This window comes from Hibiscus syriacus, unplaced genomic scaffold (assembly GCF_006381635.1).
Source record: "Hibiscus syriacus cultivar Baekdansim isolate YM2019G1 unplaced genomic scaffold, ASM638163v2 tig00110013_pilon, whole genome shotgun sequence".
In the NCBI taxonomy this organism is placed as follows: domain Eukaryota; kingdom Viridiplantae; phylum Streptophyta; class Magnoliopsida; order Malvales; family Malvaceae; genus Hibiscus; species Hibiscus syriacus.
In genome coordinates, this window is record NW_024062563.1 from 1131697 (window position 1) to 1157305 (window position 25609).

General features: G+C 34.1%; 3 protein-coding genes across 6 annotated transcripts; 2 read left to right on the forward strand and 1 right to left on the reverse strand.

Moving 5' to 3' along the window:
- Nucleotides 1-10: 10 nt before the first annotated feature.
- LOC120212388 lies at nucleotides 11-3794 on the forward strand. Its single transcript, XM_039210713.1, has 6 exons — nucleotides 11-44; nucleotides 152-256; nucleotides 312-462; nucleotides 554-891; nucleotides 2498-3010; nucleotides 3101-3794. The coding sequence occupies exons 1-6, from the start codon at nucleotides 11-13 to the stop codon at nucleotides 3637-3639; spliced, it is 1680 nt and encodes a 559-aa protein (XP_039066644.1). The 3' UTR covers nucleotides 3640-3794.
- LOC120212480 (cytochrome c oxidase subunit 5b-1, mitochondrial-like) lies at nucleotides 2159-25092 on the forward strand. Of its 2 annotated transcripts, XM_039210766.1 has the most exons (9): nucleotides 2159-2173; nucleotides 20610-20621; nucleotides 21915-22119; nucleotides 22401-22486; nucleotides 22645-22698; nucleotides 23738-23804; nucleotides 23941-24020; nucleotides 24876-24980; nucleotides 25018-25092. In XM_039210766.1, exons 3-8 carry the CDS (start codon nucleotides 21969-21971, stop codon nucleotides 24933-24935), a joined length of 498 nt encoding a protein of 165 aa, XP_039066697.1. In that variant the 5' UTR covers nucleotides 2159-2173; nucleotides 20610-20621; nucleotides 21915-21968; the 3' UTR covers nucleotides 24936-24980; nucleotides 25018-25092. The 2 variants fall into 2 exon arrangements, with proteins under 2 accessions (XP_039066697.1, XP_039066696.1); XM_039210765.1 differs by lacking the exons at nucleotides 2159-2173; nucleotides 20610-20621 and having other exon boundaries at nucleotides 21767-22119; nucleotides 25018-25091.
- On the reverse strand, nucleotides 6697-9742 carry LOC120212479. Of its 3 annotated transcripts, XR_005524701.1 has the most exons (4): nucleotides 9228-9742; nucleotides 8649-9137; nucleotides 7834-7975; nucleotides 6697-7355 (listed from the first exon to the last, which is right to left on the reverse strand). XR_005524701.1 is itself a non-coding variant. In XM_039210763.1 (3 exons), the coding sequence occupies exons 1-3, from the start codon at nucleotides 9627-9629 to the stop codon at nucleotides 7913-7915; spliced, it is 954 nt and encodes a 317-aa protein (XP_039066694.1). In that variant the 5' UTR covers nucleotides 9630-9742; the 3' UTR covers nucleotides 7403-7912. The 3 variants fall into 3 exon arrangements, 2 of the variants coding, with proteins under 2 accessions (XP_039066694.1, XP_039066693.1); XM_039210763.1 differs by lacking the exon at nucleotides 6697-7355 and having other exon boundaries at nucleotides 7403-7975; XM_039210762.1 differs by lacking the exons at nucleotides 6697-7355; nucleotides 7834-7975 and having other exon boundaries at nucleotides 8425-9137.
- Nucleotides 25093-25609: the final 517 nt, after the last annotated feature.

Sequence of the window (25609 nt, forward strand, 5' to 3'; positions counted from 1 at the left end):
TTATCAAACTATGTCCATTCTATTAGTTCTTAGCCTCATTGGGGGTGTGAATTTGTTTACTTTTATGTGAATTAGATCTCTGGGTAGAATTCATTTTTTATTTTCTGAAACTTGTTTTGCCTTCTGATTTCTGGTTTTTTTCTTCTTCTAGTTGTGGTGTTTGATAGGGGTTACAGCATAGATATGCCACTTCCCCTGCTTTTGAATTCATCTTTGATTTGGATGTCGGATAAGCATTTGATTTGGATCAAAATATGTTTGAAAGAAGATTTTTGGCCTTTTAACATTGTGTTTTTCCTAGGATTCTCCAGTCTTTAACTATATCAACAACCTCTCCCCAATCAAGCCAGTCAAATCCGTGCATGTAACTCAGACATTCAACCCGCTTAGTTTTGCATCACTGCCCTCTATTTTCACTTCGCCCCATGTCAGCTCTCACAAGGAATCTAGGTTCCTTAAATGGTAATGAACTAGTATTATACATTCTTGATTTTGTTTAGTTTCATGCCTTATAATCTTTTTTCTTTTCTTTTTTATTTGCTTGGTGGTATAGCTCTACAGATCCATCGAAACCCAAGTTGTCTTCTGCAGATGGGACTAAAGTGAGTACGATCGAGGAGGCGGGTGTGGATGTCCAGGAGAATTTTGATCCAGGAGTTTCCCTGGGTGAGGTTTCTTTTGATATGGATAATGAACCATCAAGGATTGCAATCGAGCTGCCACAGACCTTAAAATATGATTACGGTAGCCCTGGCTGTGATCCAACACCTTGTGTAATCGAAATGAATTGTGTCTCTCAATCAACCTTCAAATCTATCGCAATTGTTCCGTTCGTTCAAGAGGCCTCTCAAAAAGGTTTATCAGAGGAAGTTCAAGAGTCCTCTGAAAAAGGTTTATCTGATGGCGTGGAAGTAGCGGCCACTTTCCAGATTGAGCGAAAAAAGGGAAACTATTGGATCTGAGTGGGAGAGTTTGATTCCTGAGACATCTGACCTATTGATTTATCTCTTTGAATTTAAGCGCCTCATTGTGACGAAGAGTTTTGAAGAATGTGTAAGATTAGAAGCAAAATATCTTAGATATTATTGTTTATTATAGTTAATAATGTTGAACTACATTATATTTTACGTTAATGTAAACTTTGATTTATTATTATGGATTTTATTTTTCTTGTTATGGATTTTAAGTTTGTTGTTATGGATGTCAAGTTTATTGGAAAATGCTACAGGTTAAATTTGGGTAATAAAAGAGTGGAAAACAACATTTGACAAATTAGTTTTAATTTGCAAAATCAATTTCTTTTAGCTATAGAGAGGTAATTAGCGGCGTTTGTATCTTAAAACGTCGCTATAGATATGATCTTTTGCGGCGTTTGTTCTAAAAAACGCCGCTATATACCAGATCTTTTGCGATGTTTGTGGGAAAAACGCCGCTAAATCTCAAGACCTATTGCGGCGTTTTTGGGGAAAACGCTGCTAAATCTCAACATCTATTGCGGCGTTTGTGGGAAAAACTCCGCTAAATCTCAACACCTATTGCGGCGTTTGTTGAAAAAACGCCGCTAAATATCAACACCTATTGCGGCGTTTATTAGACAAACGCCGCTATATATCGTTACCTATTGCGGCATTTTTTGTTACCAAACGCCGCGAACTTTAGCGACGCTATTTTTAATGGCGCTTTTTGCGGCGTTTGTCATAGCGCCGCAGGTGTTTTTTGCAGCGCTTAAAAACGCCACTATAGGTAAAAAAAACGCCACAAATGTACAGTTTTGCTGTAGTGTGGTTTTTTTATCATCACTGGTATTGTATTTGAATTAATTCGGATTAAATATTATAGAAATTTATTATAGTGTAATTCCCTTGATCCATCTTATTTGTCATTCTGAACTTTATTTAGAGAACTTTTTAAACTTATTGATTTTAATTATAAAAGAAAATGTTGTTTTTTTCCTAAAAGATTTGAGTTTGAATAGCTGGATTTACAGACACGGAATCAGCTATGAAGTCCTGAATTCAGCTTGATATGAATATTTGTACGTTTGCCTGTCTGAACTTTGACTGTATTTAATAATCCAAAGTTTGCTGAAATATTCCGGTGAATAAAAAATTGCTGAGGGATGAATGTGAATGAATGATGGTATAAGAAAAGAGTTATTTAATCTGCATTCGCTGTATATGCAGCCTTCAGCCATGTGAACCAACATGCATTGCATGCGCATGCACATGTGCATGGTTGTTGAAATTCATCTGGATTAGAAGCATAACTCTTTTCTCCATATGTGATGATAATATAATCTTGAGATTCACTATGTGAAATGCTGATGTGATTCTGTAGGGATAGATCCGTAGTACTGATGAAATCTTTGAAAGTTTTAAATTCTTATATAATTTAAATATTTTTTCATTTTTTAATTAATAATTCGTTTTCGATTCTTTAAAGCTTTGTAAATTTATCTTTTATAATATAAAATCTTGCGTTCGTCTCTAATTCTCAGGTTTATTGCCGAATGGGAACTTCGAGTATGGGCCAAAGCCATCAGAGCTGAAAGGAACAAAAGTGATGATCCCCAAAGCCATTCCCAACTGGGAAATTTCAGGCTATGTTGAGTACATAAAATCAGGTCATAAACAAGGCGGCATGTTGCTAATAGTACCCGAAGGTGCATTTGCTGTTAGGTTAGGCAATGAGGCCCTCGTTAAGCAGAAGATTAAGGTCACTAAGGGCATGTTCTACTCTCTAACCTTCAGCGCGGCTCGAACATGTGCACAAGAGGAAAGATTGAACATATCGGTCTCGCCGAATTACGAGAAAAACGACTTCGGTTTATTACCGATTCAAACAATGTATAGCAGCAATGGATGGGATTCGTATGCTTGGGCTTTCCAAGCTGATGAGTCTGAAATAGAGATCTCGATTCATAATCCGGGCGTGGAGGAAGATGCAGCTTGTGGCCCTCTTATCGATTCGGTTGCATTGAAGACCTTGTACCCTCCGAAACGTACCCGAGGTACATAAAACCGACCGGCCTATCAATCGATATTTTCGAACTTCAAAGTTCATGAATCACTAACTGATTGTTTGATTCAACAATTTGCAGCCAATCTACTAAAGAACGGAAATTTCGAAGAAGGTCCTTATATCTTCCCGAAAATGACTTCGGAAGGAGTTATAATTCCACCCCAAATCGAAGACGAACACAGTCCTTTACCAGGATGGATAATTGAATCCCTGAAAGCCATTAAGTACATTGACAGTGAACATTACTCTGTTCCTGAAGGCAAAAGAGCCATCGAACTGATCGGCGGAAAAGAAAGTGCTGTGGCTCAGATCGTTAAGACGACAATCTGGAGAACCTATGCGCTGACATTTGCCGTTGGTGATGCTAACAACGGATGCGAAGGTCCCATGATGCTCGAAGCATTTGCAGGCAAGAACACCGTGAAGGTGTCGTATAACTCCAAGGGCAAAGGAGGATTCAAACCGGCTATTCTCAAGTTCAGGGCCGAGTCGGAACGAACACGGATTATGTTCTATAGCACATTTTACACCATGAAAAGTGACAACTCGGGTGCTCTTTGTGGACCCGTTTTGGATGATGTGAAGCTGCTTAGTGTCCGAAATTCGCATCACCTGTAATTATCAGTGCTTGAAAAATGATTGTTGCATTCCTTAGGCAACAAATCGATTTGCTCCGTTCATTTAGGGGTAACAAACACAAAGAGGGTTTACCGGTTTAGTGGAAACAATAATGGATCTATCAAACTTTTGAATTCTGGTATAGTTTAATTTCATTTACATTTTCTATTGACAATACGTTTTTATCCTTAAAATGATATAAGTCCGACCACATAATATAAAATAAATCGTGGGTCCGATATGAAGTTCATGAATCCAATAAACCCAAACTTAAACTCACATACTTTTGATTTCCCACTGAAACCTCGTCGAACAAGAACATTAGAATTACATTAAACAAAACAAGTCTTACAGAAGAGATTTGATGCCATGAAAGATGGGAATCCAATTTAATCTGTTAAATTCATCTTTTGGGCCTTCAGAATAACAATGAGACTAGCACAGTCCTCCAATTCAACAAATCCCTCCCAAGTCAACTATATTTTTATACTTCACATACGGTAAAGATTCATCTATTATATCAAAATTTAAAATTTAACCACATACTTCACTTTTAAGACATTATATTTTTTACTTGCTTTTTCCTATTATTGTATGAAAAAGATGACTAGCTTTTTCAATCGTTTATGTTTTATAGTTTTATTTTGTTAATTCAACCTTTAATCGTTAAAAATACATAATTAATTGAACATCATTGTTTTTAATCCTTTATATATACAAGTTTATAAAAAAAATTGATAACATATATATATATATATATATATATATATTAATTTTTCAAAAGATAGATTTAATAGGGCAGAAGAAATATATATTACTTTTTCATTGCACAAAACATACGCATTAATTTCAACAATGGAACCCAATAATGACCCGAGTTGGCATGTTCCCTCTGGGTGACCCAAGTTTAAGCAGGCAGCAGCAGGTAAAATTGACCCACTAAATCAAGCGGGTAGAAAAATTAGCCCATTTAGGTAAATTCAAATTATAATTTGAGATCTACTATAGTACTAGACAAATTCGTCAAGCCCACAAGATAAATTTGTTCAAATAATATTTCTTTATTCAAATATATCTATCAACGCGACTAGTCAAGATGACACGTTCTAATAAAAAAATATTTTATTAAAACTCAATATGCTCACTCATCAAATTAATGTAACAACTGTCGTATTTTCCAAAATAAAATATCTAATGTCGTATTGGATTAAATAATTAAATAATTAACTTGCTTACTGGACAAAATAATTAAATAATGAGAAAATAACCTCAGTGACCGAAAATGTCTTATAATATACGATTTTGACCAACTTTTTTTGGATTTGCCAAAATGGCCAACAAAATCGTAATGCGATATCTAATTCGCAACGCGATCTTCAGATTCGCAAATCAGTTTCCATATTTGCAACACGAACTTCGACTATCGCATTGTGATTTTCCAAATTCGCGTTGCGATTTACATATTCGCATTGCGATAGTCGGAGTTCGCGTTGCGATTTTCCAAATTCGTTGCGGTTTACGTTGCGATTTACATATTCGCATTGCGATAGTCGAAGTTCGCGTTTGCGATTTTCCAAATTCACGTTGTTGCATTTGTTTCTTAAGAATTTTCTCTAAAAAGGATATTATTTGCGCGGACGTGTCAAAGACAAGTATTATCACGACCACGACCACGAGACGAGACGGACGACGACGACGGTGGCGCGCGAGAGTCCCCCTTGTTCTCTATCACTCAACAAGGAAGTGGGAAAGCCAAGCCTTAAATACCATTCCCAATAGTGTTTCCAATACTATGTGAAATTGAGCATTACCAATACTTGTTTTCAATACTATGTGATTATTCAATAAACAATTAACAATCATGCACCTTAAAACAACTGAATCAGCAACCAATTGCATTAGTATTATACGATTAAATATGTCATAATTAAAAGCCAATCTACAATCACATAATTTAATATCTAATGTAATTAAAAAAAATCTCTTATAATTGTAATTATGGGCACAAAAAAACATGAAAACTAAAAGTCATGTTCTGATTATCGCAATTTTAAGCAAAACATTCAAAAAAAATTACATCACTCGCGAGAATAAAAAAAATTATTATCGTGCAATTACAATCAATTGAAAATAAATTAAAATTGTATGAAAACTAAACGAACCACAAATACTTTTCATACAAATACTAAAGTCATTAACTATAATTTACAAATAATATCACTATTTAAGACTCAATCCCACATAGTATTGGAAACAAGTGTTGGTAATGTTCAATCTCATATAGTATTGAAAACACTATTGGGAATGGTATTTAAAGCTTGGCTTTTCCACTTCCTTGTTGAGTGATAGAGAACAAGGGGACTCTCGCGCGCCGCCGCCGCCGTCGTCGTCTCGTCTCGGGTCGTGATCGTTATCATGGTCATACGTGTCTTCGACACGTTCGCGCGAATAATATATTTTTAGAAAAAATTCTTAAGAAACAAATACAATACCACCAGTCATTGCGATTTTGAACTATCGCAATGCGAATATGTAAATCGCAACGCGAATTTGAAAACTCGCATTATAAATCTGAAAACTGATTTGCGATACTAGAGATCACGTTGCGAATTAGAGATCGCATTGCGATTTTGTTGGTCATTTTGACAAATCCAAAAAAAATTAGTCAAAATCGTATATTATAAGACATTTTCGGTTACTAAAATTATTTCCTCTTAAATAATTAACTTGCTTACGATATAGGGCCAAATCTGCCGGCAGCAGCATCATTATAAAACGTACGTAAGTTCGTCCAAACAGGGAAAAAAACATATACTACAATAGGACCACATAGAGTTATAAAAAATACAATTTAGTCCTACAATAAAAACTTATGTGGTCCTACCATCCATGACGTTGTCATTTTCCGAATGCCTAATAGAAGGAAATCATGAGATTACTCTTGACAAATACAAGTCCAATTTTCATTTTTTAAATGCTCTTAAAACATTGTTTACATGCTCCACACTTAGAATTAAGCAATGGCATTAGGCAACAAACAATATCAAGAGGGTCGATCATGACTTCACAAGTCCCAGTATCAAATTGAAAATTCACTTCAGCAGAAACAACAGTTAAGTCTCCTCTGTCGGCATGTCTCTGCCTTGTGATCTGTAATGTCACATGTAACAATAAACATGGATGAATTTAAATCGAAGGCCAATTAACCAAATTATGTTATAATTATGAGAATAAAGAGGCTCTTCGATAACATACCTTAGCAAAAGCATTCATATTTCTCAAACATGTAGTTAAGTGGTAGCCACCCAAAAGTCTTAAAAGAAAAATAGTAAAGGAGGAACCTACCTAGTACCGAAGGGTATGAACTGAAGCAACCAAAGTCCATACTGCATGCAACAACAATAAATAGGATTCCAATGTCTGAATTTCTAATAAACCACTTCTACTCGAACATCAATCTAAAATGTTCCACTAAGCATCAAGCGCTGATAATGATTAGGGAAAAGAATGTGTTACCTGCATGTTCTCATGCACTGTACATGATGGAGGAAAACCAACAATTTAACCACAGCATTGATCTTTTGTCATGTAGAATCCATGATAAAGAAAACAGATATATTGCATAATACAAGAATCTCTCTTACAGAATACCACTCTCACCGACAGGTGATGGTTTTCAAACGGGGAGTCCTTTGACGGGGCTCAGAAGTACCCATCTAGAAATATCAAACAACCGCTTGTGAAGTTAAAAGCACCGTTTCATCATGGTATATAAACACCGATTTCAACTTGTCCAAAATCATCAGTATGTACAAAATCGTTAATACAATTAGAATGCAGCTTAAGGCCACAAATTAAACTCGTCTGATTCAAAGATGCTAGGATAATCTCATCTACTCAAGCAGTTACTACAAGTGTTTCCGCAGAGAGAGAGACTAGGTCAGGTTCAGAGCAATTCATCAATTATGCAGCCTAAGGTTTTGTTATTGGAAATCATCATCCAGAAATACCAAATTTATTGTTAATACAACTTGATTTTTTTAAGTGCAAATGTGGCCTATTTACATACTAAAACTGAAGGGTGTCTTTTAAGATTGTCTTGATTTATAGGCAGCGGCAACAGATATAACAATTTATACCAGCATTTCAAAAGCAAAAATCCAAATTCGAAAAGCTTTATAGAAATATCCATACCAAAAGCAGGGTTTAAGGGATCCATTAGGGGAATAAACCATGGATGTTGCCCATTGGTCAACTGAAAGAGGTGCCAAACTTAAACCCAATCATGGCTTTTGAAGCTATGTATGAATGCCTCCAACAGTGACAATGAGATACTCTGAGAAATCATCAGGACATTCCCCAGATACTGCTGAAATGAAGAATCGTATAATATTTATACCCGCCATCAAAAGACAATGATGCAACAACAAATATAAAACTGCAAATATATATAATTCCAGGTAGAATCCATAAACCAACCAGCACCACAACATAATTTACAAGAGAAAAATTTACGAACATGGCAATATCAAAGATAAATTCAGAGACAAGGAGTAACAATTCAATATTTCTGAAAACCGGGCTCAACCATATGCAATTTTCTGAAAATTGGCTACTTTTACAATAGAATCCATCAGTGTCCTTCCCGGTGATTACAATGCACTTGCACTTCTTTTCATTTAAAAGCTATTTTCAATAATCAACAATTATCACTTGGAGAAGTAGCCTTCTACTCTGTTACGTCAATATTGACAAACAACACAACTACAAAATCGGCAGGGGGAAGAAGAAGAACAAAAACTTCACACTTAAAGATGTAGTTGAAAATAACTAATTTTATCTTTACAAATCTGCAGCACCGAGTAAAACAAAACACTATTAAAGATATAATAATTTCATTAAATCTAGTATCAACAGAATGAAAGCCTATTCTCATCATGTCTCAACTTTCTTAGCTCCCTTAAATGTTCATCATTCGAAATATTAAGAGTATCACGCAGATTTGTCACCTTTGCTTCTTCTTCCCATGTCAAAGGACCAGAAACATACAATGCCTCAAGGACTTGCTGATAGGCATGTAGCTCCAACCTGTGGAAATCCATTCCCATTCCTTCACTGGTGAAACCAGAACTACCTTCTTCTCCACATCTCCTTTCACAAGAAGAGTCAGCATCGCTACAATAATCCTCTAAGTTCTCACAACCGTTTGTTACATAAGCAGGAGACAAGTTAAGACCATTATTCCCCAAACCACTACAGCTACCAACAGACGATGCACAACTATCAATTCTATAAAGGCAAGAAGGCGTGCATCTTTCACCCAGTATATTATTTGGGGAAACAAACGCATCTACCTTTTCAAAAGCTGGAGAAGGAAGCCGAACTATTATCCTTTTACCATTAACACTACCATTTTCAATGGCCCTCTTCTTCCACCCACCATCATCCGAGAAGCCAAGCGAAGATCTTTTTCTCTTAGATGAGGAATTTGACGAACCCTGTTTTCAAAACAACGATTAGGGTAAGAATCAATAACTTACAATAAATAAAACAAATGAAGAAATAGATAAAATTATTGTAAAAAAAACCTTTCCAACGAGAAACCACTTGCCATCTTCCCAAGATTGTCGAACACGAAGGCGAGATCGATGTACTTCCAGTTCCCTACTCGATCCAATAATCCTCACAGAAAATTTGTTTCCACCGAAAACCCAAACTACAACGGCCGGTTTCCAACACAACTCGTCGAACACCTCTAAGACGTCGCTGGGAACCCAGTCATAGGTCCCGTTTGTCGGAGGAGGACAAGGCCTAATCGCTTTCCTAGAGACTCTCTCCACCGTCCCCGCCTCGCCAGTGACCGGAAACCAACCGCACCTAATGCTGTAAGTGCGGCCGTTGCCAGAGATAATCTCGGCGCAGCGCCAGGCGCCTGTTGGAATCTCCTGCTTGGTAAGGACCTCGACTTTGCTACCTTTCATTAATCTCATGATTGGGGATTTCGATTATAATCAGTGAAATTAGGGTATACGAAAAGAATCGCAGAAATGAGTGAAATTGGTAAAAGAATTGTGAAAGAAATCAAAGAACGAACAAACTTGGGAAGGAGAGTTATATTGGAGTTTTTATAGGGATAAGGGTTTTATTAGTTAAATCAGAAGTGTTTGCGATGATCCGACGGTTAATAAATGTGGGACCCCCCAATGAATCTGACGGTCAGGACGAGGGCGCTTTGGTTAAGCCGTTCCTTGCCAACTAAAAACTCGCAGGTGGAGTTAGTTGCTTATATATAGTTTATCATTTATAAATTATATATTTATACTTTTTAATTTATTTATGATTTTTTAATATTTTTTTTTATAGTTGATTGAGTTTTAGTTCGATTTGTATGATTATGATAAGAAATTTGTAATTTGAGCAGATATAAAGCTAGAAAGCATAAACTTTTTATTATCATATTAAACTCGAATTATAAATTTTCATGAGAGACAAAAGTGTAATTTCAACACTTGTGTTGGCTTTTAATTTTATAATTTTTAGTAGGGGTCAAAATCGGGTATCTGGTACTCGTATTTTCGGGTACCCGAATTTTTTTGGTATCAAAATGTCAGCCAATGTCCCAGCCCATTATATCCGACTATCTGTAAGTCGGGTACCTATAAAACACAAATATTATCAAAAATTTAAAAAATCATAAATATTTAATATAAAAAATAATATATATATATATATATATATATTATGGTGATAAGATTTAAAAATTTAAGAACTTTGAAGGTTATGGTGATAAGATTTAAAAATTTAAGAACTTTGAAGGTTATGGTGAAATAATTTGAGAATTATAAATAAATATTTAATATAAAAAATAATATATATATATATATAATAAATTAGGTACCAGGTTGGCAGATACCCGTTAAGCAAAGTTTTGGAAACACGAAAAATTTAGTGGGTCAGGTGTTTGACCCATAAAATCGGATATTATCAAAATAAATATCCAATATTTTTTAACTGAGTAGGCGCATCGACGATCATATCAATCAAATTGGGTATTTTTGAACACCCCTAAAAATTAGGATAGAATAGGTTGTCAAAATGTAATTTGATCATGTACTAATTTGTAATCTTTTGATTTTTAAAAGTACTTATATTTAATTTAACTATTTTAGGGGCCATGGTTCCTGTCAACCTCTAACTGGTCTCTAAATTTAAAGTTATTTAAGCCAGCAATAGCTTTCAGTTTAAGAGTTTGGGAGTTACGAGTGATTTAAATTTTGTATACAAATTATATTTATTTTATTTTAAAAATATCAATTATGAATTATCATTTTAATTTATAAAGTGCCTTTAATAGTTAAAAATAATATAATTGTTTCTCATAATTTTAAATTCAAACAATTGTATTTATAAGCGTACGTCTGTTATCAATGAATAAGAAAAGAAATACTATTCCTAGACTATTAAAAATGAATTGTCATTTTATATTTTAAACGATCATTTCAAATATATTTTATAATAAATATTATTTATCATATTTTATAAGATTAAATTTATAATAAATACATCTTTCAAGAAAATTGATATGATGTCTAAATTATTTGGTTAGATTTCTTTTATTAATTTAATCGTATATGTTAAAATAGAAATGACATTAATAGAATTAAAGAAACAATAATAATTTCTTTATCATTAATATCGTTTGGTTCGCGCTTTAAGGATATTCTAAATATATTAAACGGTTACATATAAAAAAAATTATTATAAATAACAAAATTATTTAATTTCATTTTGAGGAAAAATGTATTTAATTACGAACTTTTCCAATTTAATCAAGATCTAAAGTTGGACTATTCAAAGAAGTGATTTTCGGTTTGAAACTTTAGAAAATCAATAATGTTAAATATTGGATACGATATATATATATATATATATCTTTATTTTATTTTTCTATTAATTGTTATAATTTTTTTATAAATTAACCAACGAATGTTAGTTCAAATACATATGATGTGTTGTCTATGTAGAATATTGAACCTAATTTTCAGATTTATTTTCATTAAATATCAAAATAATGCGAAGGAAAAAAAGAACGGTGATACGTCAATTTAAGCACAATTACGTCAATTCATTTTAACAGGATGGTGATTCGTGTCCACAATTATCACATTATGTGTCACGTTAGTCATGCCATTAAATATAATTTTATAAAAATTAAAAGTTTAGATATTAAATGTATAATTTATCTTATAAAAATAATATAATTAATATTTATTTAAATAATTTACATTTAAATTTTTAATTAATTTATAATTACACGTTGAGTATTTTATTGTCGAGTTTTATAAATTAAATAAATGATGTTCATCGTAGTTCTCAGATTCGGGTTAAATTGTCATCCCTACTCACACATGACGGGACAATATGAGAATCCTTGACGACTAGATTAATTAATAGATCTCATGGTTAACTATTAGTACAATTCAAAAGAAGAATAGATTATACATCATTTTACTATTGATCACATTACTAAAAAATATATAATAATATAATTAAATTACTTTATTTTGCTTTAATTATCGAACTAAAATTCCATCGATGATTGATTTGGATTAAATTTGGGTAAATTAGATATACGTTAATATCCATCCAACTAAAACTTAGGTCTATTTTGATTCAATTCGGGTTGTTTTGGGTTTCAAAACTTAGACCATCATGTTCAGGTTTATATTGAATCTAGAATATGGTAAATTAGTTAGAATAATTAAATTTGGATCAAAGTTTATCATACCTACCCGAAACGTTTAACTTTTAGAAGGAAGGAATGATTAATGATATACCCAAATGTGGAAGATCATCTGGCTGCGTAATGGAACCATCGGCATAACCCTGCATAGGTTGCGGCTCATCATGTTGGGGAAGACTCGCAGATTCTGCATCTTGACTGAATAAGATGGTCCAGTCCGACCACAATGGGTCCATTATGCCACACAACGGAACAAAATATATATAAAACTCCAACACTGTGAACATGGTCTTTATACATGCATTATTTGTGAAACTGAGCTGAAAATGTTATGTATATTCTTGTGAAGTTGTATTGTATAAAAATAATTGTTATGTTCCTGATGAATACAACAGGCCTAAGAACAGAGCAGTTAAAAGACATGAACACCATCAGTTTGAAGTGAAAAATATAAAAGAAGATTCCCTCACCATCGAAGTAGTACGAGAAAAGCTAGGGCGCTCGGGGTGGGGGTATGGAATTGTCTTGAGTGAATGAGATGGGTATGCCAGGACTCGGCGCCCTTTCTTGCCAACTACCACCTCCACAATCTGCCACAATATATATCAAGTCTTTATAATGTAAAAAATATTTGAAGATGGGTAATAAATGAAGTTGTAGTAAAAGAAATACCTGAAGATTGATCCTCTGCTGATCCCCGTTTGTCTCCCATAATCTGTCACCTTCCTTCGAGCTCTCTGTCTCTGTGTCTCAACTTCCTCTCAGCTCTGTTTCCGTCTAAAATTGCAGTTCGCTTGGCTACATATAAATCATAATAAATTAGTATTATTATAATAATTTATATAAAAATGTCCATTTTGATTACATACTTGTCATGCCCTTTCTGCACAATACCATCCATATTTTTATTTTTCGTTATCAGGACAACAGTCATGTCACCTACCCAAACCATCCCTTTTATTTATATTTATGTATTCTCTCAATTTAGTCATATTTTTAATGAATTAAAACAAATTTAATTCTTCAATTGAATGATGTCATTTGTTACTAGTGACACATCTCACCATTCGATTGAAGGAATACCTTTATTTTAATTCAATATATTCATTTTCCATAAATCAGAGGGTAACACATGTCACCCTTTGGTTGAAAGAAAACAATGCAAACCAAATTGAGGTCAAAGAAATTCAAATTTGGGTCACTTAGAAAACTAAGCATTCACCCAACCATTGAGCCAAGACTAGTGTTTGGTTTAAAATAGACAACATGATCTATACATTTTATATCTTAATGTATTAATACTTAACTTACATTCATGATATTTTATATATATTATCTTTAAAAATATTTGTTTATATTAATTTAATAAATATATTTTATTTTAATTTTAATTTAAAGATAAATATTTTATGTTAAAATATTTTAAAGTTAGGATAAAAATAAAATATATTTAATAATTTAAAGTAATAATAAAATATATTTAGTAAATTAAGATAAAACATATATTTCACAAAGTTAAAATAATAATAATTTTTTTTAAAAGTTTAGATAAGAATAAAATATATATTTTTATATTAAAATAAAAAAAATTGAGAATATGTGAAGAACATGGACCAAATGTAACCAAAATATTACATTACCTAATTTGTTAACTATTAACAATAATTAACCTGTGGTGACCACGTCTTAATTAAATTGAAACGAAATTGACTATATATTAATTAAATAAAAACGAAAGTGATTATATATTATGTTTTTTGAAATATTGAGAAAAAATTGTCAAAACAAAACATAAGTGATCAATTAACCCTAAATTATATTATCATTTTAACATCACATTAAAATAATATTAAGAATGGTTGAATAAAAAATCACATTAAAATAATATTAAGAATGATCGACTTTATTTCAAAAAAAAAAAAGAATGATCGACTCATGCGCAGAAAAGAACCAATGCAGGCGCTTCAATGTTCAGCCAATTGCATCATCAAACTCTATAATTATTAAATTTCTAGCCGAATTTATATTTAATTAAATTTAAAAATAATTAGAATTATTTTTCACTTATTGACTTATATCGGTGGCCGCCTTCTCATATACAAAACCCCGGCTCCTTGAGGACCATAAATCTTATGACCAATTAACTCATCAAACTAACGTTCCATTTCTCTACATCAACCTTAATCTTCCCAAAAAAACTTGTGCAGAATCCGTTAGAGAAAATTTGTTTGAGTCATCGTTAATCTCTAATATAAATATAGTTTAATCTGAAGCTGTAAATAGTATTTTAAATCTTGATGATGATGATATATATATGACCATCTCGTATGTAGTGTGGAAGTGCAGAATTTTCTTAAATTGAACTGTAAAAGTAAAGGAGAGCATGTGGGACTGCAGAAAATGACCTACCGTGTAAAGGAAAAAACATAGCTAACACCTAGAATGGATCGCGGTAAGGGAATAGTACAAGGTTGTACATGGATAAGTTCATGGTTGCTCACGTGCCCTAGGCATACTTGTTGTCCTGTTTTGCCCGTCTGAGCACAACAGTGCAACGCCAATCAAATTCCTCCAAAATTTCTTCAACCTAACGTTTTTACAAGAAAAACTCATGGTCTTCAAGGTTCTGATTTTTCTTATGTAAACAACCCTATCTCTCCTTTAGGATCTTTCAGGGCTTTGTTGATGATATATTCTTGAATGAAAAACAAAAAAAATGGCCCTAGAATTTCTGTCAAACGAGCTTCAGAGCTCAGATAGGGTTGAAGAGGTGACTGGTCTGGAAACGTTCGGCCATCGCTTTTTATTCAAACCCTTTCCTGCCTTTAATGTCGGACAACAATGGCGCTGATTGTACCCGCCGTTTTTAGAAGACACCAGCGATAATAAGAGGCTGAAAAGAAATATCAGTACACCCGATTCGATCGGAAGCTCCGGAAGTATTTCTAATGGCGGAAACAGCGATGGCGACGGAGGGATGAGTCGGAGCGGCAGCAATGGTACTAGTTTCGGTTGTTTATCGAAACTTCGCTTCAGAGATCATATATTGACTTACACTCAAAGATATCTTGCTGTCGAGGCGGTAGAAGAGGCGGCGGAAGAGGACTCCAAACACAGCCGGACACGAACCCCAGCTCCGTGCATGTCGAAATGAGAAATCAACGCTCAACAAATAGAGATAAAGAAGCTGAAAGAAGAGCTTCTGAGGGTCCAGAGCCAATGCCTGGCAATGCAGATGCAAATGGAGAAACTAATGGATAAGAGGAAAGTGGTTTTCAGGTGGAGGAAGTTGGGGATAATGCCTTCGCTTAAGAGTAGCGTGAGCGTTTTCGAGAGGATTGAAGAAGACCGAGAGACTAACTTCGGGAGGAAAACACCCACGGATGCCAAAGCAAAGCTTGTTCGACGTAGGACTCCTCCCAAGTGGACAAAACCCATGTCTTGAATTAATATATATGTTCATTTTCTATGTTTCATGTTTCATGTTGCTGTATTGTTCGAATTAAGAAAGGTATTAATGTAGTAATAACATGATTTGCGCTGTAATAAGTTCAGCAAACTTTTCATCCTTGTTATTTCTCATCATCTCATTCTCTGATCTAAGGCCAACAAGTTCACCATTCATCCTTAAAATTTGTCGATTCAGCATTTCGATGTGTCGGTCCTAAAAAATATTCGCGTGGATTACATACTTTGTACTCCATATTTTATTTCTTTTACCTTATGTCAGAATTATCTTTTCATTTAATAACTGCTAGTTTAATTAAAATTAAAACTCTTTTCCTGTGGTAGCATATTAAAAAAAAACTTGATGATAATTTTAAATTCTTTTTAGAAAATTAATATAGTCCTTGAATTTATTTTATATTCAATATAACCCTCAAATTCAAAAAAAATTGATATGAATCTTTGACCAACAAAAATAATCGTTGATAAACAAAAATTCATTAAAATACTCCGACGTGGCAATCATCCATGTTGAGTTTGCATTTTGACCTCGTAGCTCCGACCGTCATACTAATCACCACGCTCATCATCTGTTACAAAATCATAAAATCGTCAACTTGATTCTCACCGAATCACATATCCTCCATCTTTGTAGCTTTTATTATATTAATGGAGTTTTGGAGTTTTGGAGATGTGTTCGGAACAATTTTATTTGCCTGACAATCCCTAAAATCTGTTCGGTTTCTTCCCCTACGAATATCTTCAATGAAACTACCATGATTTATTTCAGTTGGATCAAATACGTCGTCGTATTAATGATGGTCGAGAAGGTTCATAGTCTCGTGAAGGATATTCCAATTGTGGTATCAAGTATGACTCGTAACCGTTAATCGGTATAGCCATTATATTTAATAGATTAATTAATCGTATTGTTAATATTTAATGATTTCAAATAATTGAACTGTTAAAAATGATGAATAAAATTAAAGTTACGGTTACGAATTTTGATAAAATGTTAATCGTTAATAAATTAAATTTATAATTAAATTTTTATTTATTACATTTTTACGTAAATAACTTAATATTATTTTTTTATTTCTAATTTATATATATTTTTAATAAATTTTGTACACAAGTAACATAATATATATATATATATTATAATTTATAATTTATAAGTTTTTTTAAATAAATAAACGTACTTACACTAATATAGTTATGTGTTTATTATTAGGTATCAAGATATTGTAACATGTGCATAGTTACACTGGTGTAAGTATGTTTTAAGTGTTACACTTTTTTATTTTATTTACTTGCACCGGTGTAATTATGTGTTAAGTGTTATATTTTTTTGTAGTATGAATTATGAATTTTTTTTGACAAATAATTATAATAGGTTAACTTGTAACCGAACCATTAGTGGTAAATCGTTTCTTAATAATTAGATTATGATTAAAAAAATCTCATAACCATTATAACGGTTAATCGACCAAATTTTAAATTAAACGATGTGATTAACCGTCCTTGAACAACCTTAGTATCAAGCTACGTCATCATCGTTACCATTCTTAATTGTCTCATGGTGGTTTTCATTTCCATGTTACTACCTAACGGTTAAGATTAAAACTAATACCTAAACTTGATTAATTGGTTCAAATTATCACCTTAATTAAGTTAGCTCAAGTTGACCTCATGGTTAAAATTAATTAAAATAATCGGTTTATCATAAATATTAATCTGGTAAAAAATAAAATTTGAGCACTAGTTTAAACCAATAAATAAAAGAGAAAATAACCTCAGTGACCAAAAATCCCATATAATATACGATTTTAACCAATTTTTTCCGGATTTGCAAAAAAGACCAACAAAAGCGCAATGCGATCGCTAATTCGCAACGCGATCTCCATTATCGCAAATCAGTTTCCAGATTCGCAACGCGATTATGACTATCGCAAAGCGATTTTACAATTTCGCGTTGCGATTTTCCCAATTCGCAATGCGAATTTGGAAAATCGCAATGCGATACTGACTATCGCAACGCGATAATACAAAATCGCAACGCGATAATACAAAATCGCAACGCGATTCTGACTTTCGCAACGAGATTCTGAAAATCGCAATCATCTTCAAAATCCCAATCACAACCGGCTTCACCTTTTGGGACTGTTAACTTAGGTGATTTTTAAATGCAAACGTTGTATTATGTGTATTTTATGTGTGCACTTTTAACATTTTCAGTTAGGCATGTATTAGTAACTTGAGTTTGAACATTGCTATGATATGTTCAGTTGTTATCACTTATTAGACATTCATTTGACTATCGCAACGGGGAAATCGCAACGCGAAAATGGCTATCGCAACGAGAAAATCGCAATGCGAAATGAAAATCGCGTTGCGATTCTCTCGTTGCGATAGCCATTTTCGCGTTGCGATTCTCTCGTTGCGATAGTCAGTTTCGTGTTGCGATAGTCTGTTTTGCCTTCAACATAATGCAGATTGAAAATCAACAAATCAACTATTACATTTCAATCAATTAAACAAGCACAAATAAGAATTATGTACACATCAATTAAACAAATCAACATTTACAAATCATTTTTTACAAATCAATTAAACAATCAAAAAAAATAATTCTTATTTCCTCATCAATTATTGAATCAATGAATCAACTTTTGCACCCGTACATCCATTTCATGCAGCTCACTTAAGGATTAACCTGCAGAAACCAAACATTTGCTCAAACAAGACTTCCTACACATCTAAAACCTACAAACAACAAATTATTGAATTCTAGGTACTTAACCAAATATTTTCAAACCAAAAGGAGTATATATGTTAACAAAACTTGCATTTGACTTACCAATTAACAATGGATACTTTCATAACGCGGATTTCATTTCGCATTGCGATTTTGTCGTTGCGATTTTCATTTCGCATTGCGATTTTGTCGTTGCGATTTTCATTTCGCATTGCGATAGCCATTTCCGCATTACGATAGTCATTTTCGTGTTGCGAAAGTAAACTATTCTTCTTCTGCAAATTGAAACTTGAATGGATTGCATAACTTCAACCAAAAGACAAAAACAAAACCAAAAACAAATACTAACAGCAACCGAATGAATTTATTAAGCAATCTAAGTGAAATGGTTAATCTAAGTGAAATTACGAGTAAATTTATCATCAAGTTAAATATGAAAAATCTTAAACTTACCTCGTTGCGTAGAGTATGAACCTCATTATGCAACGATGCTACCATCTCACGTAGAGCGGCTACCTCACCGCGTAAAGTAGACACCTCAACACGCCATGCACCATCGTCTTTTCGTAAAGTACCGACCTCCTCACGCAAGGCATTGACCTCAACACGTAACTCCCCTAACTCATCCCGTGGAGGTGGAGAACAGTGAGATAAACGTCGTGGCAACTTTGCCGGTCGCCTATCTTGCGGTGATGGTGGAGAAGAGGCTCGATGATGTGACAGAATAGGTGATGGCTGTCGTTGTGGAGGTGTATAGTCGGGTCGATCAGGTGATGGCTCTGGGTGAGGTGATAGCTATGGGTGAGGTGATGGCTCCCGAAGTGGGGACTGCTCATCATCCGTGCCATCAAAAAAATGCTTACTAGTTTGCCACCAATCAGTGGCAAGCTCAGCTTCCGTGGGTGTCACCCTCTGTAATGGAGTGTTGGTCTCCTAACAATATAAAAGCTCAAACAAAGTTAAACGTGTACTAGTAATAACTTGTTTATAAACATATAGTAGTATTTATGTTAACTTACATTATTTATTGTCGTATACCGTAGTAAATCTTCCCATTGCAAGGTCCGTTTCCTCTATTAGGAAATAGCCCTGGAAATATCATTTGAAGTTTTTATTGCATATGTCTTCATGGCGGGAAAGGCCTCAAATATCCAAATCTACAAACAATATAATAACAAACATTAGTAATTGTTAAATAATTACTTATAATTTTGGAAACATTATATAAAAATTCTTACCTTAAAGGCCCAAATAAAGCATGTCAAAGTGTATTTGGAACCATCGCCATGCAAACTTTTTCGATCATCCAAGGCAGACGATAACTTATTCCATGTAGCTTTCCATAAATACGAGCCCCACGGAAACAGGTTCCACGCATTTAGGTCCTCTACCAATTTGATTAGATCATTCTTAATAGGTTGTCTGGCCTCTCTGCCTAAAAAGCCGGCATGCAAAAGTATTAGAAGGCATACTCGGACAACATCGACGTCATCCATCTGAGTAAAACCATCTTTCTTATTCAATAATCTCGTGAGGTCTTCCACGTGTAGATTCGGCCTCTCCAGCTCAGGAAAAACCCGGGATAACCATGATGGGCGGGTAATGTGTCTAGTGTACCGACCTACATCATCGTGTCCGAAGCGTAGACCAGTGATTAAGCAAAGCTCCTCCCGCCTAAAACACGTATACGCCGGTGGAAAATCAAACCATATCTCTTCATCACGACGTTGTATAGTATCTGGTAGATCGCTAGTCATGGTTTGAAGAAACAGGTGTGTCAACATCGCATCTCCACCGGGATGTTGTACTTTCAGCCATGGCCCGAAGCAAGTATCCTCAAACATTTTTCTTTGTGCAGGTGAAAGCTTCGATGCAATTGTTTTGGCCAGGTTGACTTTATTTCTTAAGGTCAATTGAGCCGAATAAAAGTTCTACAAAAACAATAAACATACTAAGTTAGATATACCAAAAACTACACTGTGAAGATATACCAAAAACAATAATAAACATAAAGAGTAGTAGTTTATTCTTCAAACTTAAATTTGCAACACTGTGAATTTCTTATTTGTCTTTGTTTTTTGGTTGAAGTAATGCAATTCATTCAAGTTTCAATTTGCAGAAGAAGAATAGTTTCTGAAAATGAAAATCGCAACGCGAATTTGACTATCGCAACGAGAGAATAAAATCGCGTTGCGATTTTGTCGTTGCGATTTTCATTTCGCGTTGCGATTCTCGGTTGATTTAATAAGCAATCTAAGTGAAATGGTTAATCTATTATTGAAATTACCAGTAAACTTATCATCAATTTCAATATGAAAAACCTAATAATAATGCAAAAATTTCAAAAAGAAAATAATTAAAAAAACTAACCCTCGGTGGTTGATTTGGTTGATTTTCCATTTCTGATTGTGAGGGTGGCTTTGAGAGATGGAGATAGACGGATTTTACCAGAGATGGGGACGAATTTCGTCGGAGATGGGTGAGAGAGTGAGAGATGGAGATGGGATTGAGTTGTGATTTTAGGCTTTAGGTTATGAGTTGCGATTACGGGATATACTGTGGACGGTTCAGTGTTCCAATATATTAATATTCGTGTTTGGAATTTGAAAATAAAATACGTTTTGCGATACTAATGACGCTTTGAAAATCGCATTGCGATTATGTATTATCTCGTTGCGAAAGTCAGTATCGCGTTGCGAAAGTAAGTATCGCGTTGCGAAAGTCAGTATCTCGTTGCGATTTTGTATTATCGCGTTGCGATAGTCAGTATCGCGTTGCGATTTTCCAAATTCGCATTGCGATTTTCCAAATTCGCATTGCGATTTACTTATTCGCATTGCGAATTGGAAAAATCGCAACGCGAAATTAGAAAATCGCATTGCGATAGTCATAATCGCGTTGCGAATCTGGAAACTGATTTGCGATAATGGAGATCGCGTTGCGAATTAGCGATCGTATTGCGATTTTGTTGGTCATTTTGGCAAATCCGAAAAAAGTTGATTAAAATCGTATATTATATGAGATTTTTGATCACTGAAGTTATTTTCTCTAAATAAAATTTAAATACCTAATTAAACCCGAACCAGAGATCGAGGATTAAAACGCGAACCGGATCGAAACCCGAAAAACTTTCCTAAAGTACATACGTGTAACAAAATTAGCACGTGCCAAATAAACCCAAAGAAACAAACGGCAAACCGCATCCAGCATCATCCGCAGCCTCCACCCCATTTCCCCCAAAATATTTCCTTATTTTGCACCGAAAATTAAATTCAAATAGAGAACATTTGCAAATCGCTGTTTTTGATCGTCGTCAAGAAAAGCCAGGGCGTGACCTGAGATCACCGAGAAACTAAACACAATCCCTTTGATTTCCGAAATATGTGGAGAAGGTTACTCACTTCACAGTTCAAATCTCTAGCAGCCCTTCCATGCCGATCCGCGTCTAAAACGGCGCTGGTTCCGTTCAAATATCACATTTCTCCTTTCCCTTCCGCTTCTCTCCTCGTTCGCCATTTCTCCGACGAGTCAGGTAACCCTAGCATCATTAGATCCTCTTCGGCGCTTCATTTTTAATATATATATATATATATATAATCATATATATTTCAATCGTTGCATCCTTTAGATGGTTGTTTAAATAGTTGTTTTTTCTGTATGAATATTTTAGATCATTAATTATTGTGCTTCGAAATTAGAAGAAAAGGTTGAGTTATATTTAGTTTATATTAGAAAACGTTTCTGTTTGAGTGTTTGTTGACTTGTCCAGTGTTGTTTTTTGCGGTTTGATTTCGATTGATTTTGTTTGTGTAGCGGATACTGCTGTGAAGAAGAGAGTTGAGGATGTAATGCCTATCGCTACTGGTCATGAGCGCGAGGAGCTTGAGGCCGAGATCCAGGTTATTTTTTCCTCTTCCGTTCTCTCTGTTTGGTTTTAAATTGCGAGAACCGTCTTCTGATGTTACTTTCTACAATTGATGATTCGAATTGTCTATGTTGTTATAGACACTATCTTGTTTTCTCGTTCTGATTTTCTGTTTTGTGTTATCTTGTTTAGGGAAAGAAAATCCTTGAAGATGTGAACAATCCTGTAGGTCCCTTTGGCACTAAGGTTAGTATGCAAATCAATGTTTCTTACAGTCTATTACAATTGAGGAACACTGGCTGATTTGATCATGTTTGTATCATTTTATATGGGATCAATGGCTGATGGTGTTGAAATACTGACAATTGTTCCCCCTCTTTGCTATCATTTACAACAATATTTTACTTGAATTTATTCCTTTATTTGGTTTTTGATGACTTCAATTACTTGAAATCTAAGCCCTCATATTTAAATGGGTATACTGTTTACCACTTTACCTGTTATTTTTGTTGTGTACTAGAACTATTTTTATTCTTGGATTGTTGATTAGATGCTTGTGTGAGTGAATATTTGCAAAAATGATGTTACCTGTTGCATTAGTTTGGTACTTTGGCAACATATCTTTCCAATGTTATTAACAAGTAGGAATTTCCAATGATTCATTCCAATTTTTATTACTTGTTTGCTATAATGTTATCATTTGGCATTTAGTTCATTTTTGGATTTGATGAATATATGCAACCTTTGGTTTAACTTGTATGATTCCTTTAACTAAGTTTTTCTCAAGTAAGGGGCTTTTTGGTCCTATTTTTGATGGGCCACTTGTCATGGGTAGAGTAGGCCCGAGGGGTGGGGGCTCTTGAACTGTGAACCTTGATTCTCCATGGAGTGTAACAATCCATGTGCCAAACCTTAATATTTTCTTTTCAGCAACATTAATAAGGCATGTTTTTAATTTTCTTTCTAGATTGTTATACCACTTCTTGGAATCTAGAATATTATAGATATCATACAAAGTGGAGGAGGAAAAATTGTTTACGCAATTTTCTATTTTCTGAATCTGTTGAATATTTTGCTGCAATTGTTTTCTACGTATTGATGTACTGCTGTGTTTTATCCATTTATGTCGAATCATGGCTACAAAATAATCTTATTTGTAAATTTATCATTTTAAGTTTAAGCCTTTATTTATAATTATGCTAGAAACAACTTTACCTTATTTAAATCATAAGAGTGATGTCATGACTTGACTTTTGATGGTAGAAGTTATTTTATCTGCCTGTAGGAAGCTCCTGCTGTTGCCAAGTCCTACTATGACAAGAGAATAGTTGGATGCCCAGGAGGTGAAGGCGGTATGTTCCCTTCATTAATTCTCTGTTTCCACTCTTCTAGGTTCTTGTATGCTTCTCTCAGATTTGTACAGAATCGATTCATTCTACTTGAACTGATGCTTGTGTTCATTCAATTTGCTTTACTTAAAAAATGCAGAGGATGAACATGATGTGGTCTGGTTTTGGCTGGAGAAAGGCAAGCCACATGAGTGCCCAGTTTGCTCGCAGTATTTTGTGGTGAGTGGATATCATGAACTAGGGAACATTCAATGCCCTTGCATTCATTGGATCTATATCCCATTTCGGCATATCTGTTAGCTCGTAGATGGATTTAGCCAAAACTCTTAAGATTTGAATTAATTACCAATGATCTGGAGCATTGTGGAACGCTAAAATAGTACTAGTCTTTTCTAAGGAAGCCTTCATTTGTTATAGTTTAGAGTATGGTTGATCAATCAGGTTGTCCAACAATGGGCTTATTTGTATAAATGTCATGTCCAGGGACAGAACTAGTAGGAGCAAACACTGGGAGGGGCCAATTTGTTTAACTTCTAAAAAAAGGGACCTATTAAGTATTTAAACCTAAAATTTAGGTAGGGCCAAGGACTAATTAACTTATATTAAACTTGCAAGAACCTAAAGTTAGGGGTGGCCAGGGCCCCTCCCAAAGGCCATTTGGCTCCATCACTGGCTATGTCACCTGGTTTTGTTTACTTCATCTGTAACTCTGCAAATGTTATCGGTGCAACTAATGACCATAGATTGATTGAGTTGCAAATGTTTAAGCTATTTTTCTAGATTATTCTTGAATGACATAATCAAAACTACAGTTACATTGGTATACATATAGACTTTTACTACCCGAAGACCAAATTATGATTCTAAGTGAACACAAATAGTTTTAAGGTTGTTGCCATAATGCTATGACTAAAGTGAGACCTCTGGGCTTTAAGGTTGACATCTGATTCCCTGTGTCTGTTACCCTGTCTACTGCCCTGTAATGCAATTAGCTAATCCCATCGTCTTTTTAACCGGAAGAGTAGCATCCATCACTGTAGTATTTCTCTAATAATTTCTGTTTTTGTCTTGCAGCTTGAAGTTGTGGGACCTGGAGGACCTCCAGACGGACATGGTGACGATGATAATCATTAATTCCAGCTTTGAATTTTTCCTGTTGGAATAAAATTGCAGAAGATTGTGGAATTATGTTCCAATATACAATGCACCCTTCAAGTGTTCAGAAATCATTTTTGTGTTTCGTATGGTTTTGAGATGGTATTCTCTGTTTTTCATGGCACTTATTAGACTGTTGCACAGGTACGAAATATCTAGATCAACTTGGAATGCATCGCAAAATAAATAGATCTACGACTCCATTCTTTCAGGAACTTCCTGGTGTCAAGTTTTGAAGTCTTATTGTCATGTTATTGTTTAAGTCATTTGGATTTGGTTTTTCATTTTAAATAAATTCGTTCAGACTTGCTTCGGTTTGTGTTCCTTTTTTTTAAATAATTATTTTTAATTATTTTTAATAAACTTTATAATGCGCCCCATGATTTTTTTTGCCTAACGATAGCTTTCTGCATATTTGCTAATAATTTTATACTTATATTATTTATTTGGGGTCTAACAACTTTCAGTATTGGATACTTTTAATGTCATATTTGCATATAACTTGGGTAAGTTGTGTTCTTTTATGAGCATAGGTAAGCTGTTAAGGCAGCCTAGGCGTAAAGCGAAAGCCTACTTCAGTGAGTTGCACTTTTAAGAAATTTTGGAGCATATTTTATATTTAAAACAACATTACTATATTATAATTACTTAAT

What these genes read in the sequence shown, in the direction of transcription:
- LOC120212388 (XM_039210713.1), top strand. Translation starts at nt 11, where the DNA reads ATGTCCATTCTATTAGTTCTTAGCCTCATTGGGG. An exon ending in TCAAGAGTCCTCTGAAAAAG is followed by an intron (nt 892 to 2,497) that starts GTTTATCTGATG and finishes TCTAATTCTCAG; the next exon opens with GTTTATTGCCGAATGGGAAC. An exon ending in CCCTCCGAAACGTACCCGAG is followed by an intron (nt 3,011 to 3,100) that starts GTACATAAAACC and finishes AACAATTTGCAG; the next exon opens with CCAATCTACTAAAGAACGGA.
- LOC120212479 (XM_039210762.1), bottom strand. Translation starts at nt 9,629, where the DNA reads ATGAGATTAATGAAAGGTAGCAAAGTCGAGGTCCTTACCAAGCAGGAG. An exon ending in AGTGGTTTCTCGTTGGAAAG is followed by an intron (nt 9,138 to 9,227) that starts GTTTTTTTTACA and finishes TTTTGAAAACAG; the next exon opens with GGTTCGTCAAATTCCTCATC.
- LOC120212480 (XM_039210766.1), top strand. Translation starts at nt 21,969, where the DNA reads ATGTGGAGAAGGTTACTCACTTCACAGTTCAAATCTCTAGCAGCCCTT. An exon ending in ATGCCCAGGAGGTGAAGGCG is followed by an intron (nt 23,805 to 23,940) that starts GTATGTTCCCTT and finishes TAAAAAATGCAG; the next exon opens with AGGATGAACATGATGTGGTC. An exon ending in TTTGCTCGCAGTATTTTGTG is followed by an intron (nt 24,021 to 24,875) that starts GTGAGTGGATAT and finishes TTTGTCTTGCAG; the next exon opens with CTTGAAGTTGTGGGACCTGG.